This window comes from Petaurus breviceps, unplaced genomic scaffold (genome assembly GCF_028583685.1).
Source record: "Petaurus breviceps papuanus isolate PSGF00001 unplaced genomic scaffold, PetGlider_PUasm1.0 80, whole genome shotgun sequence".
In the NCBI taxonomy this organism is placed as follows: Eukaryota; Metazoa; Chordata; class Mammalia; order Diprotodontia; family Petauridae; genus Petaurus; species Petaurus breviceps.
This window is the reverse complement of record NW_027186540.1, coordinates 22,050,453-22,071,171: the sequence shown is the minus strand read 5'-3', so window position 1 is coordinate 22,071,171 and position 20,719 is coordinate 22,050,453. Positions and strand designations below refer to the sequence as shown.

The window sequence follows — 20,719 nt, the reverse complement described above, 5'->3', positions numbered from 1 at the left end:
TTTTTTTTAATTCTTTCATATATATTAATTTTTTCAACCTTACTAAAGTGTAACCTCCCAACCTATGTCATAAATCATTTGTATTCTACCACAGTGGCTATCACAAAATCTTTGTCCAATAAATACTTGTTGATTGATTTATTGATTGTTAATAGTACAACATTTAGTTTTCTAGTGTGTGATGACCTGGTAGACTCCTATCCTTATTTTTTTTAAGTATTAACTCATAGAGACAGTATAGTTTTCAAGAGTGCCTAGGCAGAGTAAATAATTTCTAAGAGAATGTTGTGGTTTATCGTTTGGTTGTTTCTATGGATAATAGGACCCACACCAAATTTGGGGTTTGAGAATTTCAACTTTTCTTGCTGGCTGCATGCTAATTCCACTACAGAATAGAAGTTTGGTACAATATTGATACAAATACTTTTACCTTTGGTTCCTTGTACAATTAAATTCTAGACTATGAACTGGACCACAATAAGTATTTATAATAGAAGCTCCCACTTGTCTGCTCCCAAAGAGTGATGGTCTCTGACTTATCTAACTTACAATGTAAGCTAATAGAGAATAAGAATTTTTTTCCTAAACATCCTGGCTAGACATTAACTCGCTTTCTCAGAATGATTTTGAAGAATGTGAGAGATGTTTGAACATAACTATAAGGTTGCCAGTATTCTACAAAAACAAAACAAAACATCAAACCAAACCTAGCAATAAACTCATTCTGATATTTCCATTCAGTTTACTCCCCACAAAAAGTGGTTTGAAGTTTGATTTTTCATTTTAACTTAGGATCTTCTCTTTGGTTAATATAATTTCTCTTACATTGAAACTGTGATTTAGGACTGACTCATAGAGAAGTGACAACCACTGAGTCACCAGCTGCTGGTCCTCCTGCTACACCCTGGGTTTTCCTTGTGGGTGTCTCATCTACCCTAAGCCTGTGATTTCTGTGGCTTGACAAGTTACATCTCAGTATGTGCCTGAAAATAACTTGGTTGAATTCACAGGGTCATTAGAGTGTGTTAAAATATAGAGGTATAGCATTTTAAAATTTTGTCTTTATTTTTAGGGTATTATTTTAAACTCCTGAACAATTTGCTAAAGTAGATTTTTTTGGTTGTTGTTAAAATAGCCTGCACATTATCGTTTTTCCTGCTTTTTATAATAGCTCTTTTTCTCATACAAGTCTAATATTTAGAGCTGCAAAGAATCTTAGATATTTTCTACTCTGACCCTTTTATTTTATAATTGAAGAAATTGAGACCCAGAGAGATTGGCTTGTCTTTCACCTTGTAAAAAGCAAAATATTTTAATTGACATAAATAATGCTTTTAGATTTGCAAGCACTTTCATGTTCTTTCATGTGAGGTTCTCATTGGCAACTCTCAATAACCCTGAGAAATGGACACTACAGTTATGTATTTTTATCTTCTGCTTACTCTTGAAGAAACTGAGGCTCAGAGAACTAAAGTGTTTTGTCCTTGGTCACTTAACTAATAAGGACAGGGGGCAAATTGGATTCAGCTCATCCTGACTCCAAGTCTAGGGTTCTGTTATGTCATGTTGCATTTCTGCATTATTTCAAATATCAATAACTGCATTTTAATCATGGTTCATGGAGTCTCACTATTTCCACTTGTGGAAAAATATGTGAGACATAGTAAATATACATATAAAATATTATTCAACACATATTTTATTCTATTTAAAATGACAATGCAGATAATTACTACTTCAGTTTATAACCCCCTTAGTTTATCTTCATGTGAAAAAAGCTGTAATATTATAATGTTTTCTTTACCTAAGTGCCCTATCAGGGTGCTATCATGATGAAATGAGATTTTATGTGTAAAGCATTTTGGAAAGCATAGAGTGCTAGGTAAATGTCAATTATTCCTGTTATTATTTTAATCAAACTTTTTCAAGATTTTTATGAAAATTTCTCTGTGCTGCTTTGACTTCCTGTCTAATACCATCCAGGAACCATACCAAGCCTACTGAAATAAGCTATATTTGACTATAGCTAAAGTAGATATGATGCAGAAGACTCCACAAATTAAAAAACTTATTTATCTATAATGGGCTACTGAAAGATGGACAAAACACTTTACATTTCCTGAAATATACATTTTATAAATTTGAAAATATGTTCATTTCTTTTAAGATGTTGATATTATTCTCATAAAGTTGGGCAAAATAATTTCAGATAATTTTCTTCATGTCTTCTTAATTTGTTGCAAATTCTCCATTTATATTTTTGATACTGGTAATAAAAATCTGATATACTGGCACAAATAAACAATTTGTCCCTCTCAAGTGACTTTCACAAAGCTAGATATAGTAAGCATTAGGTATAGAATTTGAACCAAGAGCTCCTGACTGTGAAATTGTTATTTTTCCCTTGCACCATTTCGTCATTGTTCTTTCTCCTACATCATAGTGGCAGGTTTTTGTAGGTTCCTTCCAGCTTTAAATATATGAATCTATGAATCTCTAATTAGCCCAGAGCAGTTTTACTTGACCTCAAATACCCAAGAGTATTAAAGAAAAGGAGAGTTATTTAAATGATAAAATTTTAAATAAAATTTATATGGAATGGGCAGTGTTCTTTTGAATGAGATCAGTTCAGGGCTAGAGCTGTATGTTTACTGAATCTATTAATACTAGGAAACCTGTTCTTACACCCCAAGAGGAAGCATGAAATTGTGCAATGAATAGAAACCAAGGAGTCAGAAGATCTGGGTTCTAATATTGTTACTTCCACTTACTGCACTGCATTCTACTTTATCACTACACATTCTGCTTTAGCAAGATATTGTACCTCATGATTTAATGAGAAAATACAGGCCTTCCATTGGTCTCCCCTCTCCAACTCTACACCTACTATGGTCTCCAGCAAAGGACCTTGTGTGTAGTAAAAGCTTAATAAGTAGCTGTTGAATTGAAATGAATTTTTGAATTGAAGAAGCTCTGTGGCCCTATTCAAGTCACTTAAGTTCTTTTATCAATTAAAGAAATTTTTTTAATGTACCATTTTGTTTTCAGTTAAGAAGCACTTACCTCCCCTCTTCTCTGCCTTCCAATGGAAAAAACAAAATCAAAATTCTTGTAGTGAATATAAATAGTCAAGTAAAACAAGTTTATACTTTGTGTCTAAAAATGTTTGTCTCCTTTTGCATCTTGAGTCCACTACCTTTTGGTTATGTCAGCATTGATTGTGATATTTTTGTGATTGGCTATTGCATTAATCAAGAGTTCTTAAGTCGGGGCGTCTAGGTGGCGCAGTGAATAGAGCACCAGCCCTGGAGTCAGGAGGACCTGAATTCAAATGTGGCCTCAGACACTTAACACTTACTAGCCACGTGACCTTGGGCAAGTTGCTTAATCCCAACTGCCCTCCAAAAAGAAAAAAAGAGTTCCTAAGTCTTTCAAAATTGTTAGTCTCCATAGTATTGTGAATATTATATGAATTGTTCTCCTGGTTCTACTCACTTCACTCCACATCAGTTCATTCAAGTCTTCCCATGTTTCTTCAAAATCATCCCTTTTTATCATTACTCCTCAACAGTATTCCATTATATTTGTATACGACAATTTTCCACCCATTCCTGAATTTATAAACACCCCTTTAAGTCTCCAGGTTTTTGCCACCACAAAAGAACTACTATAAATGTTTTTGTACATATTAGACCTTTTCCTCTTTTTTTTTATCTCTTTAGGGATATAAGGCTAGTAATAGTATTATTCCTGAGTCAAAAAGATACACAGTTTTAGTGTTATTTTTAGATGTAGTCCTAGGTTTCTTTCCAGTGTGGCTGAGCTAGTTCTTATTTCTACCAACAGCACAATGTACCTGCTTTTCTAGAATCCCTCCAATCTGTCATTTTCCCTTTTTTGGTCAATTTTGTCAATCTGATGGGTGTGAGATAACTTCAGAATTACTTTAATTCATTTTTTCTCTAATTTCTGGTGTGTGTGTGTTTCATTTTGCAACTGATAACATGAATTTCTTCCCTTAAATATCTGTTTATATCCCTTGACCATTTGTCAGAGAATGGTTTTCTTCTTAGAATTTGAATTGGTTCCTTATATGTCTTGGAATGACCCATTTATCAGAGAAACTTGCTACAATTATCTCCCCCAATTTATGTTTTTCTCTAACTTCAGCTAATTTAATTTTGTTTTTACAAAAATGTTTTTAGTTATATGGAATTAAAATTCTCCGTATTATATTTTGCAATTCTTTTTATCCTTTGGTCATGGATTCTTCCCTTACCCAAAGATAAAAAGGTTAGTTTCTTTATCCTCTAATGTGTTTATTATAGAACTTTTTATGTCTAAGTCATGTATTGATATGGTGTGAGGTATTGATATAAACCTAATTTCTGACAGAATGCTTTTCATTTTTCCCCAGAAGTTTTTGCAGAGTGGTACATCTTTACTCCAGAAGTTGTAGTTTTGGGATTTTGAGCACTATGCACCCAAGATCATTTACTTCTGCATGTAATCACTAAGCATTTACAAAGTGCTTACCCTGTACCATGGATTGTACTAAGAGCAAAGGCTATAAATGAGAAACCAAAACAGCTACTGCCCTCAAGGAGCTTAAATGATAATGGGGGATGCACAAGTTGGAATAATCAAATATATACAATGTAGGGATTCTAAGAGTCAAAGGTTGGGAAAGAGGACAATTTACACAAGAGGAATAGCCAGGTAAATGCACAGTGAAAGGAAAGGGAGGGATATATGCAAGGAACATCAGGTCAGTCTGGCTGTATTATAGAGACCTTAGTGGGGAGTAGAATATAAGAAGACTGGAAAGGTAGGAAAGGACCAGGTTGTGAATATCTTTAGATGCCAAACAAATCACTTAATATTTGATCCTGGAAGTAAGAAGTAACCACTGGAATTTGTTGTGGGTTACATGGTTAAACCTAACTTTAGAAAGATTATTTTGGCAGCTGAATAGAAGATGGATTGTAGCAAGCAGAATTGAAACAGGGATATCAGTTAGAAGGTTATTGCACTATTCTAGGTGCGAGGTGATGAAGACTTGAACTCAGATTTGAGTTTGGTATGCATAGAGAAGGGGATCTATGTAAGATGATGAAAGAAACTATGAGATTTGGGCACCTGTTTAAATTTAAGCGGTGAGCAAGAAAGAGGAATCAAAAATGACCCTGAGGCTAAGAACCTATATGACTGGAAGGATAGTGGGTCACTTGACAGGAAAATTCAGAAGAGGGGACAATTCAGGAAAGAAAATAAGTTTTATTTCATACACATCAAGTTTGAGATGCCCAAGGGGCATTCAGTTCAATATGTCTAACAGGCTGGTCAGTGATAGGAGACTGGAGCTTAGGAGAGAGACTAAGGCTGGATAAGTAGATATGAGTATAATCTCCAAAGAGATAATTCAAACCATGGGAACTGATGAGGCCACCAAGTGAGAAAATAATATAGAGAGCCTGCCTCGGCGGAGAGCCTTTGGAAATACCCAGACTTATTGGTCTCTCAACAAAACATAGGTAGGAGAAGAAATGAGACAAAAGAGTCATGAAAATCCAGAAAAGAGCCTTCGTTTCTTCATCTGTAAAATAGGGGTGTTAATATCTGCCCTACCTACTTCACATGCTTCTTGCAAAGATTAAAGTCATTATTGTTTGTATGCCTAGCATCATACCTAGCACTTAGTTGGCTCCTAATAAATAGATATTGATTGATTGATCAAGTGAGATAAAATACATGAAGAAACTTTGAACTATAAAACCCTATACAAATGCAAAATTTTCTCTTAAATGGCAAAAATATAACTTCAACACATTTAGTTACAGTTTAGGAAATGTTTTTAAAATAATGGATTTCTTTATGATTATGGAAAGTGGTGCTTTATTTTTAAAAAGTGTTGCTTTTGTGTAACTAATGGAGAAACCAAAGTCATTTTCAGATGACAAAAGAAAAAAATTCACAATATGTTGTTTAAAAATTATAAAAATATTTTATTATGTTAATATTATGATGTCCTTTTCTTTCCCTTTAGGCATTATGTCAGATCACCAGTTTGGAAACCAGTTTATGTGTAGTGTAGTGGCCTCACACGTGAGTCATCTGCCAACAACCAATCTCAGTTTCGTTTGGATTGCTCCACCTGCTGGCACGGGCTGTGTCAACTTCATGTGAGTCTTGAAATTTACTATTAGAGGTGATGGGAGGTGGTCTATCCTTGTCAATGTGCCAGTTACCTTCCCTTCCCCTTTGATAAAACAAAGTTTAATGTCACATCTTCTCATAGATTTGTGTCATATAAATTGCTTAGTATCACACATGATTGATTCCCTACTGCCTCATTATAAGTTTCTGAATCTATCCTTTTGACAGGAAATTTCCCTTCTTTCAGTAGGATTAAATTTTCAAATATGATGATAGAGTTAACATCCAAACAAATTTACTAAGTATGCCCAAATTGTTGGGACACTAGGGTCATATTTCAATTTAAAATGGTAGAAAGTCAAGACATATTATTTTTGATTAACATATAATATGACATCTACCTCCATTTAGGTTCATATATATAATTGAATATATGTAATATATAAACTCATGTTATATACATATATGTATACATATGTGTGTACATGAATGTATTTTATGGTATTTCTTCAAAATAGCATTCGGTGAAAAATAAAATCTAACAAAAAAATTTTAAATGAGTATACCTATTTCATAATTATTTATTTCCTATCAATTTAATGAGTCGTTTCTTATACTGAAGGGTATAGAATATTTTGTTGTTATTATTTTTCAATTGCATTAAATGTTAGCCAAGCTTAAATGGAGGCATAAGTAATATAGAAGAAAGTGCCCTGTGCCTGATAATAGGAAGATCTAAGTTATAAAATCATAGCATTTCAGAGTTGGAAGGGACTTAAGAGGTTGTTTAATCCAACCCTTATCTAAAGCATGAATTCAATCAACAGCATCCTAAACAAGTGACCACCTAGAATTCACATGATGACCTCTAGTCACATAGAACTATCTAATCAGGCAGCATATCAGACCAATTTGATTATTTTCTTTATATTGAACCAAAATCTACCTTCTTATAATTTATGCCCAATGGTCCTATCTCTGCTGTCTGGGGACAATCAGAAGTAATCTAGACCTTCTTCCATGTGCCAGACTTACAATTTTACATACACTAATGTTGTTTCCCCCCTAAGTCTTTTGTATTCTAGATTAAAATTTTCCAGGTTTTTTTGGTGGATCCTATTATAAAATGGTTTCAGATCTCCTCACTCAGACTGTAAGTTCCTCTGTCAAGGAACTTTTATTCTTTCAATTAAACCATTCCAGTCATTAGATAGTCAATAGAAGCACCATAGTGCAGTAGAAAGATTACTGAGCCTGGAGTGAGCAGATATTTGGATTTGAATGCTGTCTCTGAAATTTCCGAGGTATGTGACCATGAATAAGTGACTTAAATAACTTTGAAACTTAGGCATCTTCAGGTATTTGTGAAGTGACCCTTCAATTTCTTTAAAATTGTGTCACTCCCCTAGGATGAATCTCCTTTGTCTAATCCAGCTGTTTTTCTCATCTCCAACCTATATATCTTATTTCTCTTTTCTTTATAAGCACATGAAGGACTATGATATTGGAGTTCAAGAAAGATAGCTTCATTACTTTTGATAACAGAAAATATTATTATAAAACTTGTTGCAAATCTTTTCCATCTTTCATCTATTTGTCATTCTCTTTCCAACCCATTTTAAAATGCTCTCAGGATGAAATCACAGAATATCAAAATATATCTTGATTTAATTTATGTTCTTCAACTTCTACAAAAGACAAGTATGCTGCTATAATTTTCATGTTAATTTTTAAAATAGTGTGTTTTTTCATATTACATTTATTTATTAACATTTTTCTTCCTGTCCCCTACTCAGCATGATCCCTTATAACAAAGATGATTTTTTTAAAAGCTCAGCATAATCAACCAACAAATTAACTGCTTCTGACAGCACATATTTCATTCTACTCTTAACAGTGTCTTGCCTCTCCTATGAATGGTGAGAAGCATATTTTTTCATCTCTTCCTTGACCCCAAGCCTTTGTAATTATCATTACATTCTGTTCAATTTTGATTTATATTTTTTCTATTCATGCTGTTGTAATAATTATATGTGTATGTACAGCATACATACATATACATATTTTCCTTGATTCTGTCTATTTCAGTTTATATATATATATATATGTGCGCACACACACACACACACACACATATATATATATATATGTCTTCTCATGTGCTCTAAATTCTTCATAGTTTTCTCTTCTTATGGTACTATGGTATCTTATGGCCTTGGTATCGTAGACAAATATTACATTATGCTCCTAAGCCAATTTGTTTAATGATTCACTTATCAATGAGCAAACAAATTTACCTTGTTCCCAGCTCTTTTCTATTATAAATATTCTTTCTGCAAATACTTACCATGAGCATTACAATATGAGATGAAGCAATATCCCATGAAATGATGTTACTTTTTGCTTTTAGATGAATTTTAAAACCAATTCTGCCAAACCTTTTATTTGCCTCTCCAAGGAAAACCTGCAAACCATCCTTCCATTTAACTGCAACTTCCTTCTGTCTGCTTGGTTTGTTTATAATAATAATGTCAGGATTCATATCCTTCATTCCTCCAATAATCTGTACACTCATTGGTTCTTGGACAAGAACCTCACATTTTTTTAAAGCAATTGGGATTAAGTAACTTGCTCAAGGTTACACGGCCAGTTATTTCTGGGAATAGTACTAAGTATCAGAGCCCAGATTCAATCCCCAGGTCATCCCGACTAGGGCAGGTACTCTTATTCGCTGAGCCACCTGACTGCCCCAAGAACCTCACATTTTTAGTACTAATAGCTAAACAGTCTTTTATAGATGGCTTAGAAATTGTATGATTCTAAGCATATTCTCCCCAGTTTGTGTCACTCTACTACCATTACAACAAAAGTAAAAAGTGACCACACAAAACTGAGTCCTAGTTAATCTCTTTGTTTGATTTCTTTGGCCAGAGGATTCATCAGGTGGTCAGAGGTAATGATCCTCTATCTATTGAGTTTGGCTGGCTCTCAGAAAGCAGACTCCTATATGTTGCTTTCCAGCAACCTTTCCAGTATAATCTGAGCTTCCTAAAATGAATTCAAGACATGGATATTAATGAGAAACCATTGCAGGATGGAGAAAAAATGGAAAGAAGGGTGAACAAAACAGGGAGTAATAATGTTGACCTGTTTTTTTCACTGGTTCTTTGAATTATGTGCACTATATAGGGGCCAGGGAACAAGAGAACTCTAATGTAGACAGCACAATAAATCAAGATGACTAGGGAAGACCCCAAGGAGGAAAAAGATCAGAGACAGACTATTTATTTGCCAATGTGAAAGTACTTCACACTTTTATTAAATTAAATCAAACAATTTCTATAATCTATACTTTTCTTTGCCCCATTGTCTGCATGGGCCCTTTAAGACACAAGGCAAATTCTCACATTCCCCAGGTAAAATCACAGGTGGGAGTGTGAGCCATCACTGTTGTTGAGTCATTTTTCATTTGTATCTGACTCTTTGTAACTCCATTTGGTGTTTTCTTGGCAGATACTGGAGTAGTTTTCCATTTCCTTCTCCGACTCATTTTATAAATAAGGAAACTGAGGCAGACAGGGTTAAGTGAGTTGCTGAGGGTTACACAGCTAGTAAGTATATGAGGCCATATTTGAACTCAGGAAGAGGAGTCTTCCCAACTTCACACCCTGCACTCTATCCATTGCACCACTAGCTGTCCAGTATGAGACATAGAGACAACTATTAAGAACCCTTTAATACTGGTCTGGTCATGTGGTCCTGTAGTGAAAGGAAGGACGAAGGAAGATAAGCATTGATTAAATGCTTACAGTGCTCCAGGAACTGTACTTAGTGTCTTACAAATATCATCTTATTTAATCCTCACAACAACCCTGAGAGTTGGGAGCTATCACTATCCCCATTTTACAGTAGAGGAAACTGAGGCAGATTTGTTTGGGGTCACATAGCTCATAATGACATAGATTTTGTATTATTGTTGACATTATTAGAGAGAGTCAGCACAATGGAGTGGATAGTGGGCTGGACTTCGGGTCAGGGAGATTGGGATGCAAGTGATGTCTCTGCTTCATACCACTAATGTGACTAGCTTGGCAGTTTAATCTCTCTTTGTCTCCAACAACTTTCTAAGTCTGTACTTTACAGCTAACTCATTTCCTGATCTTCATTGGTGAATGGAGTTTCTAAACCTCAAGTTACTATACCAATTAAGCATTGGTCCAAAACCTAGCCCTCCTAAACCCCTCCCCCTAAAGTATTCCATGATCCTTATATCATTATTTACATTTTCACTTGCTCATATTTTATCTATCCAACAAGATTACAAACTCCTTGAGAGCAAGAATAGTATGTTAGTCTGAATTTCCCAGAGTTTACCTTTTTGCTATGTGTGTAGTCAGCTCTTTATAAATATTTATTAAATGAACTAAAAATAAAATAAATTCATATGCTACCTGCTTCTAAAATTTAAAGAACTGATGAATGAGCCCATTTTTGAGATTTTTATCTTAGCCTATGCAACTTTTGAAAATGCCATACCTCTATTAATTCTGTATCTAAGAAAGGGAGGCATTACTGATGGAGAGTGGATTAGAAATGGGAAAGAGGGGGTGGCCAGGTAGCACAGCGAGTAAGAGCACTGGCTCCAGTGTCAGGATGACATGTGGATTGAATCCGGGCTCAGACACTTATTACCCACCCAGAAACACCTGGCTGTGTAACCTTGAGCAAGTTATTTAACCCCAATTTCTTAGGGGCGGCCAGGTGGCTCAGCAAGTAAGAGCCCCGACTCCAGTGTCAGGATGACCTGGGGATCAAATCCAGGCTCAGATACTTAGCACCACACTCAGAAATAACTGGCCATGTAACCTTGAGCAAGTTACTTAACCCCAATTGCTTTAAAAAAAAAAGAAATGGGAAAGAAGCCTTATTTTGGCTTAAATAGCCAATTTGTGCTACAAAGCCTAAATCTTTGTATGTGTTAAAAAGTTACACACCTTCATAATATTTCATTAGTAAATCCAATATATTTAATTTTGCATCCAGTATATTTTTATAGTTGTTATAAGACTATATTCATATAATAATAGTATCATGGAATTTGGAGGTAGGGAAGACAAACTTGATCTGTTCTTTTCATATTGGAGAATGATTTTGTGACCTAAAATTTAAACTAAAGTTCCATGGAATCAACATACATTTCAAGGGAGGCTAAATTGCTGTAATTCTTCAATATCATTCCCTTGCTGGGAAAGAGCTCTAGAACTCCCTTGATTCTGGTAAATTTTATATATTTCTGTAAAAGATCCACATTTCTTTCTGTCTGGGACTATTTCTGAGAGTTGGAAACTGCATTAATACTGTATATGAAACAATAATGTTATATTAGCCTGCCAACCTATAATATACAGCCTGTGATTTTAAAACCTGGTTACCTATTTTAAAACCTCTTTGGAAATCCCATAGTAAGAATTATGGAAATGTTGAACTGAAATCTGAGACAATTACACAGTCTACAAAGAGTGTCTTTCCCAATGAAGAGTAAGTGAAATAATGTCTGAACAAACCACATTTTATTGGTAAACCACTTAGCTAAGTAGTCATTTGGGACATTCTATTTACTGCGTTCCTTGGATAAAAATAATGAAAGGAGTTTGGGAATAAAATTGTTTATTAAAAGCAGAGGGACTTGAAGATGAGGATGTTGTTTTCAGCACAGATATGTAAAAGTTTTGTTACTAAAATGATTATCATTAATTTATGTTTTATTTGCCTTCTTTCTTTTTTTCTTCCTTTCTCACTTCCTTCTCCCTTTTTCCCTCCTCTCTCTATCCCCCTCTCTCTTCCTTTCTTCCTTTAATTACCTTCCTTCTACTGAGAGTTAGTCTCCCTATTTTGTCCAGGCTGGAATTGTGATAGCCACTCATAGACCTAGCCCTGCTTCTGACTGGCCCAACAGTTTTGACCCACTCTGTTTTGAATCTAGACCAGTTCGTTCATCCTTAAGCAGCTTAGTGGTTCCCCTCTCCTAGGAGATCATCATATTGATACTGGACTTAATGAGTATAGACACCTAATTGGGTTTTGTCATATTGTAGCTCAGAACTCCTGAACTCAAGTGATCCATCATTCTCATAGATAGATAGGGTGATGTGCTACAGATGTAGAATATTAAATGTACTTTCAGATGCTGTTAATGTATTATTAATTTTATTTGATTGCTTTGCTTTGTTACAAGAGAACCACCACAAAGTAGGGATAATCTAGAAATGTTTAGACTATAAAAACAAAACATCAATAAAGCTTTTTAAATTCAAAATATCATTGTCATTTTACATTTGAAGTTAATGAGAACCAGGAAGAGAGAAGAAAGCTATAAAACAATCACTTGTTTATTTAGTCTGAGTCAGAGTAAAAGCCTAGAATGATAGACCTTGATTGATTAGATCATGAAACATAATGAATGACTTTTATTGAGTTTGCCACATCATACCAACATTTATTCTAACAAAAGAAAGCCTCCATAAAAAAAGAGTTTAACTCTTATGCGTAGGTTTTGCTGCTGACACAAAGGGCCCAAGTATAGTTTGGGTACCACTCATTTCTCTTACTTGATTATCACTTCCATATAGAACCTGTAAACAGCATTTTCTGGTACCACCATAGGATAGCCAGCAGCTCTTCTTACAAGTACAAAAACATTTTAAGCCCAGAACATAAATAAGTTTTATTTACAAATTAATGGATTCAGGAAAGACTCACATCTAAGCCCTGACAGAATCAAGGAACTTTGTTTCTGAAGACTTACACAGTAGCTGTGATTTTCAGTGCTTCCAGAGAGGCTTCTATAAGTGGAAAGGCTAACATTTTATCATCTTCTCTCTCTATGTCCTTCCTTTTCCATCCCCACTTCCTGCAGTCCCCTTCAATTCTCAGCAGATAGTTCTGTTTAAATTTCCCCTGCCCTTAATGGCTCAGCCTCCTGGTGTATAGGCCTTAGCACCTGTAGGCTGTGGATCCCATAGATTGAAGTCATTATCATCATATTCATCATCATCAATATCATTGTTGGCATTTATATTTTGTCTATTATATTCCAGGCACTGTGCTAAAAACACTTTACAAATATTATCTCATTTGATCTTCACAACCACCCTGGGAGGCAGATGCTATTATTATCCCTGTTTTACAGTTGAGGAAATTGAGGCAAACAGAGGTGAAGTGACTTGCCCAGTGTCACACAGTTGTTAATTGTTTGTGGCTGGATTTTACCTTAGGTATTCAGTTTGGCTGACTCCAAGTCTAGCACTCTATCCATTGTACCAATCTGCCTGTGGGGCCACCTTGTAGCACCAATGCAATATTCACAGTGCCAGCAGTGACTGCAAATATGCCAGCATAGTTCCCAATCACAAAATATAACAGACTCTCCATATATAAGACAGAAGCAAAACATTCATTCAGACACCAGAAAATCAGATCCCAACACCAGAAAGTCAAATCCATCATAGTAACAAAGAATATTCATACACCATAGCACAGCAGTGAACCACATCATCCTTTAACCTTCCCACAAACACAAGCCTAGCTCTCACAGCAGGAGTCAAACACACACAAGCTTAGCTCTCTCCTTGGGTATGTCCTCTCCTCCCTCCAGCTCTAACTGCTCTGACTCCCAGCTTCCTGTGGGCTCTGCTCTACCCTTCAGCAAGCTCCTCCCACCACAGGCTCCATGTGACTATATTCAGCCTATTATGGGGCAGGAAGATTGTCAAATTCCCATTACCATTATACCCATATGGATGGTCCACTCTGTTCTATCATTTCTTTGTTATATTTCCAGGTCAGAGCCCCTTAGTTCTTTTAAAATCCTTAGATCCCTTGGCCTGTGATGTCTCACTCTAAGTGTATTTCAGGATGCTAATACCACGTGAATGGTTCTGTATTTCCCAGTTTTGACTGACTTGTGGTTGCTGCATCGGTCCTATTTGCCTCCTCTTTTCCCCAGACTTTGGCAGCGTTACTATTTTTTGCATCAGCACCTTTCAGTGTATCTTAGAGTTCAAAGGGGCAATACACATTCTCCCCATTTGTCTTATCTCTCCCCCATCTTACCTCTAGGCATCTGAAACAGAGTGTTCAAATAATATTAGCACTGGAGAGAAGGAGAGGAAAATCCAGCTGGTCTTGTTGCATGCCTGGGCTAAGAAAGGGTATCTGTGCTATAGAAGAGGGACATTTTGAAATCTCTGCTCCAAAAGTAGGATAAAATCAAGTCAATGAGAAACATTTGTTTTTTCAGTGCCTACCATGCTTTAGGCATTGTGCTGCATTCTGAGGATACAAAGAAAGGTCACAACAGTCCCTGTTCACAGAACTTACAGTCTAATATATATAAATTAAATATATATGAGATAAATCTGAGATAATCTCAGAGGAAAGGCACTAGCGCTAAAAGAGATTGAGAAAGACTGCTTGCAAAAGGCAGGATTGTAGCTGAGACTTGAAAAAACCAGAGAAGCCAGGTGGCAGAGATGAGGAGAGAGAATTCCAGGCTTGGAGAAAGAGAGATGCACCATTGGGAGACAGATTGTCTTATTCAAGGAAGAACAAGGGAGTCAGAGCCGTTGTGACCAGACTGTAGATAATAAGGTAGAGGTAAGTTAACTAATCCATTGTAATATTGAGGGAAGTACTTAATGCTTACAGATCACTTTAAAATTCTCCAGTAGAATTTCTTCAAAGGGCACCACACTAAAAGAACACACTAGAAGTTGGAAGAAATGGGAGATAATCCTACCTCTGCCACTAACTTTACTGTAGGAACTTGGACAAGTCATCTGATATCTCTGACTTTAGATTCCTTATCTTAACTTGAAGGGGAACAGATAGAAAACAGGTATTCTCTGCAGTGCCTTCCAGCTCTAACATTCACTAGCTCTTTCAGAACTGAAGATAGCTAAGTAGTTAAGGAGCACGGGGGATAGAGTGCTGGGCTTGGAATCAGGAAGATTGAAATTCAAATCCAGCCTGAAACACTTACTAGCTGTGTGACTCTGGGTAAGTCACATAACTTCTGTTTGTCTCAGTTTTCCCAGTTGTAAAATAAGGGTAATGACAGCACCTACCTCTCAGTGTTATTGTGAGTCTCAAATGAGATACTATTTGTAAAAAGCACCTAAGTGCCTGGAACATAGATGATATAGAAATGCTTGCTCCTCATCACACTATATGATAGGATTTCTAAGGCTTTTTCCAACTCTAAATCTCTATTCACTTAGAGTTCTGTGACAATGAATCTTCAGATCCAGTATTGAGAGTCAAGGGGTTGATTCTACATGGGCCAAATTGTTTCCTTCCATGACCACAGTTATGCCCCAGCCCCAGACAAACTTCTTGCATGTACAAGGGATTAGTGAGAATAGGTGGACAGATCGGTTGAAATACATCCCTGCAAACTAAAACATATTTATCATTTAATTGTTTCAGTTACATCTAATTCTTTGTGACTCTGTTTGGTGTTTTCTTGGCAAAGATACTGGAGTGATTTGTGATTTCCTCTTCAGCTCATTTTATAGAGGAGGAAACTAAAATAGAAAGGGTAAAGTGACTTGCCCAAGGTTACACAGCTAGTATGTGTTTGAAGCCAGATTTGAATTCAATCTTCCTGACTTCAAGTCCAGTGTTCTATCTATTCTATCACCTAGCTGCCCAAACTAAAACATATACCGTATTCTTGATGGGTCATTGGAGTCATTTTTATATAGTCATTTTGGAATTAGAAGGGACCTTGGAGGCCATCTTATCAAGTTTTCATTTTACATATAGTAAACAGAGAACCAAAGTCTCCCAAGACCTTATGACTAGCATAAAGTCCTACAGCAAATCATAGAAGAGCCAAGTTTCTTGAATGCTAGTTTAAGGCCTTTCTCACTAAACTGCATCATCTCCTTTGACTCCAACACAGAATTTTGTCAATTAAATTCTGTGTGAAATTGAAGATTTGTTTGAATACCATAATAACAATGCTGGTCAAATATTTGCAAAAATTGGCATATTGCTGGTGATTTGGGCAAATGGGATAGATGAGAAAGTTAAATTTGCACCTGTGCCAGTAATGGTGTATTTATAATTGAAGTCTCTCAAAACTGATAGAGAATAGAATAAACCAAGCAATGTTCCAGTTAAGATATTGAGTGACCACAAAGTAAAGACACAGATTACTAAGCAGGAAAGAAGTGGATTGTATTGAGCATTTGGTAGCTTAGAACAGATATCTCCTAGAGGAATGATTTTTAAAGATGCACTAAAAAATACAGAAAATCCATTTTAAAAATTGAAGACACTAGCAGTTTCTGAGTATCCTATGGGCTTGAAATACTACAGATGCTGTGATCTGAAGTGCTACCAAGGGTATAGCTCAGAAGCCTTTAATTTTTGATGAGAGTCATTCTAATTTGTCTAGAGAATTCATCTGGAGAGATAGCCTCATTGCACATTTCTTTCTGTCCATCATAAGAAAACATAGCAATTGTACTTGCCTTGACATTTAAACATTTGAAATAAGATATGTGAGTACCTCCTGGGTGTTTTTTTTATTGTGTGCACTTTTATATCTAACGATAAGCTTGCCAAATTTTGATATATATCCAAATTATTTTACTTTTTGAGCTATGCATATCTCACAGAGAAAGTAAATGACTTTTCATGTAAGTCTGAAATTCTGGGATCCAAACTGTAAGATAAAATTGGATATGATATTCTCCAAGAAGCACTTTTATCTTTCCTGTCTCCCAAGCCCCACATTTTGTTATTGGTTGAATTTTCTGATCTCTAACTGGAATATCAAGTAATTTCAGCTTCTGCTGAAATACTGTTGCTGTAATATTAGGACCTAACAGCATGAATATATCATTTCCCCAGGAATACAACTGTTAGTTCATATTATTCATCATGCCTCTGTTTTTCTTCACTGTCAAGTGACCAATTAAATTTTGGAGGGGAAAAGTTCCTAAATTTAGGAATTTACAGTGTATTCTTTTGCATCAGCTTTTTAAGAAATTATATCAGGCAGTAGAATGATAAAATGACATTTTTGCATTTATCTATAGCAAATTATCAAGACATTTCTGGTTCCTTAAAAATTGGTTGTTTTATGGTTAAAATATGTGTAAAAATTTTAAGCACATGAATAAAAGTATAACCCTTTAAACAAGCCTCAGGCTTTAGGTAGAGAGTAAGAAAGAAAGAAAATAGGTATATATAGTTTTAGGTGTGGCAGGAGTTATAAAATGCTGAAAATATATTTGTTGGAAGGAGGATGAGCTAGGAGCTAAGTCATATGGCAGAGGGAGGGAGAGAACCAGAAGCAATCATAACAAAAGTATGATGAGTCTTACTGGAAGAGAAACATAGTCTTGGGTGGAGTATGAAATATGTGGTTTCAATGTTAGTCTGGCTTTCCTTTTAGTTAAACAACATAGGGACTACAGAGAAAAAATGATTTTTGCTCTCCCAACTTCACCTGGAAAAACAGGCAGAAGTTAGGAATCAGTAAGGTTTGTGTTAAAGCAGTTAGACTAATTAAAGTTTTTCTGTGCCTGAGGAGGCCAGCTTCATGACAACAAGATCTAATGCCTACTAACCCTCAAGTCTTTAGTCAAATGTTGATTGCTTGTGGTAGAAGTGCACAGACCATACATTATAATGTGTCAAAGTATATGAGTTCTAACTGAACCAGAAGGACATCCAAGTTTGGTTATATAAATAATGCTAACAGAAAGAAAAATTACTGAACTCTAGTATATAGCTAATTTCTGGTTCAAGTTAATTTGTCTGTATACTAAGACTAGTTGCTAGATCAAAGATCAAAATCAATATCAAAACAGAAGTATAAAAATGAGAAAATTCAGCATCCAATTGAAGCAATTCCCATCAGACCTATTTAAATAATCCATTAAGCAAATAGGAAGTAGATAAAAGAACCAATAAGGATAAAGACTATCACCATTTCCTAACAAAGTTTATCTGATTTAAACCCATTACCACAACAAGATCAAAAGAGATTAGAAAATGCTTCAGCAAATAATCTCTTCATCTCTTTATTATAATCACAACACAAAATTTAAAAATTAATAGCCATCTAATTTATCCCTCCCTGAAAAGAATTCTATGATATCATACTTGACAAGTGTTTTTCCAGTCTTTGCTTTAAAACTTTTGGTGAAGAGAACTCACCCCTCCCAGGATGGTCTATTGAACTTTTACACAACTCTGTTAAGACATTTTCCCTGACATCAAACCTAAATTTTCCCCTTATAACATGAACTAATGACTGTTCTGGACAAAAAGAACACATTCTCCAAAGAATTGAAATTGTGGGCCATCCAGAGGGCAATGTAGAGGTACCTGGTGGATATGAGTAGACAAAAATATATTTATACATAGTTGCTCAGAATAAATAGCTTAATACATATGATCAGAGAGAACTATGACTAGAAAAGAAAGTAAATCAGGCAAACAACGAGTGACAGATAACTAATGGACCTCACACCAGCTCCAATGATACTCATTCAGTGTCAGGAGAAATGGATGAAGAATCTCAGGATGTCAGATGGACAAGGTATGGAAATTTTATGGGAAGTCATGGGCAAGAATTACAAAAGATGAGAAATTATGGATAAATTGGGGTCAGCATGCCTGGTGGAAGTACTCATATCATTTAGATCATGATTGCATCCAAGTACTATCAAAATGACTAAAATTATACTTAGTGTCTCTGTTTATTAAATGGAAGTACTTCCATTTCCTAAACATATTTCTCTTATTCATTTGTATCTTATAGATATTAGTTACTATCAGATATTCATATATACTCGTATATAATTCATGCTATTTCAATAAATTGTATGATTGTATTAAGTACCATTGGCTGAATTGCATACAAGATATTTGATTCCTCTGTTATCCATAACTAGAATAAATCTACTTATTGACCCTGAACTGCTGTAGTCAATACCAACATTCTCCTAAAGACAGCTATGCAATTTCTAGGCAGAGCATCTCAAGAGGAAATGAATCAAACTTTACAGAAATTTTTCTTGCAAATCCAAAAATAATTTGTAGTACTATTTTCACATTAAAGTGTAAAATACTCAATTCTTTGAAGAAGTGTGCCACAAAACACAATTTTTTTTAAAGTGGGAAGGTGACAAGTACAAACAGCATTGTAACTGTCTTCTACCAGCTATATATGTGAAATATTCTGATCTGATAGCATATTTATAAAAAGTCCTAAGCAGTAGCTATTATTCATAAGAGGACTCAACATGTTATCTGATTATGTCCTCTCAGAAGCCAAGTGAGATAGGTATTACTGGCATTATTAATTATCCCCCTTTTACAGATGAGAAAGCTGAGCCTCAGAGGTCAAGTTTCTCATTCATTGTCATAGCTAAAAATTGTTAGAGCACAGATCACTCCTAATTTCAAGTCCAGTATTCTTTACACTACACCATTCTGCAAAGTGAAAGATTAGATTCTCTCTTTAGTTAATTTTCCTTTTCTCTACCAGGGGATGTATATAAAAAGAATGCTGGATTTAGTTAGAAGAGCTAGGTTTTAATCTCAGCTTTGCTACTCATTGTGTGACCTTTGGCACAGTATATGATCTCTCTCTGTTCTCCATATCCTCATCTCTAAAATGAGATGGACTAGATAATCTCTCATCAGATCTCAACTAGCACCAAATCCTCTCAAATCTCTTTTATGGGAAGAGTAACTGAATTATGAGCTAGTCATTTCTTAAATCTTAATTAGTGCACTGAGATTGCTCTTTCGTTTTCTTCTTTTTGGTGCCTCTGATGAATGGGGGAGGAGAGAAGAGGATCACAAACAACTGAAGAGCAAAAATCTTTTTCTAGGAGAGGTATCTGAGCATCTCATCTGATGATGAAACTGAGGCAAAGAAACTTAGCTTAAGCTCACAAATTTGGAGAGACTGAGATACCCTCTTGTTCTTCAAATTAGGGATATTAAACAAGAGAGGGTTTAATTTTAGGATTATCTTTAAAAGAAACCTAAGTATCCTGTGAAGGGTTTGGAGGGGTGAAGGACTTAGAGAAAATATAAGTCAAGGAAGAAAGGTTGATGAAGGCTCTCCAGTTGACTAACCATTCACCTTGACATAGTTCACTCTGCTGGACTAACTCAATATTATATATTCCCTTTGTGTAGATTCTTTGGAGGAAAATTGGCTAAGTGGGCTCTGGAGTCCCATGACAACATAATTACTCATGGGGAATTCTAGCACCTCATGGTTTTGGCTACTTTTCTTTCTACATGATGACCCTTCATATTTAGACAACAAATGGAAGGTTTGTGAAAGCAAAAAAAAAACAGACAAAAAAGAGCAATTCCAAAAATTCACAATTTCCTGAGGTTTTTCAAATTCGTCAAAAATTTCCTTTTGAGGGATTGGCAGAAGTTCAGTTCAGTTTTCTCTTACAAGGATCAGTTGTCCCATTTTAAAAACCCATAAGGGGATTATTTTTCCCCTTGAATTCAT

The 20,719-nt window shown here is 35.4% G+C and overlaps 1 protein-coding gene across 2 annotated transcripts in view; it reads left to right on the top strand.

Moving 5' to 3' along the window:
* Positions 1-20,719, top strand: part of LOC138176051 (reelin) — a 566,262-nt gene that overhangs the window by 153,500 nt on the left and 392,043 nt on the right. For both annotated transcript variants that reach the window (XM_069106794.1, XM_069106793.1), the window contains exon 3: positions 6,047-6,182. In XM_069106794.1, the coding sequence (XP_068962895.1) occupies positions 6,047-6,182 (136 nt within the window). The remainder of the gene's footprint in view (positions 1-6,046; positions 6,183-20,719) is intronic.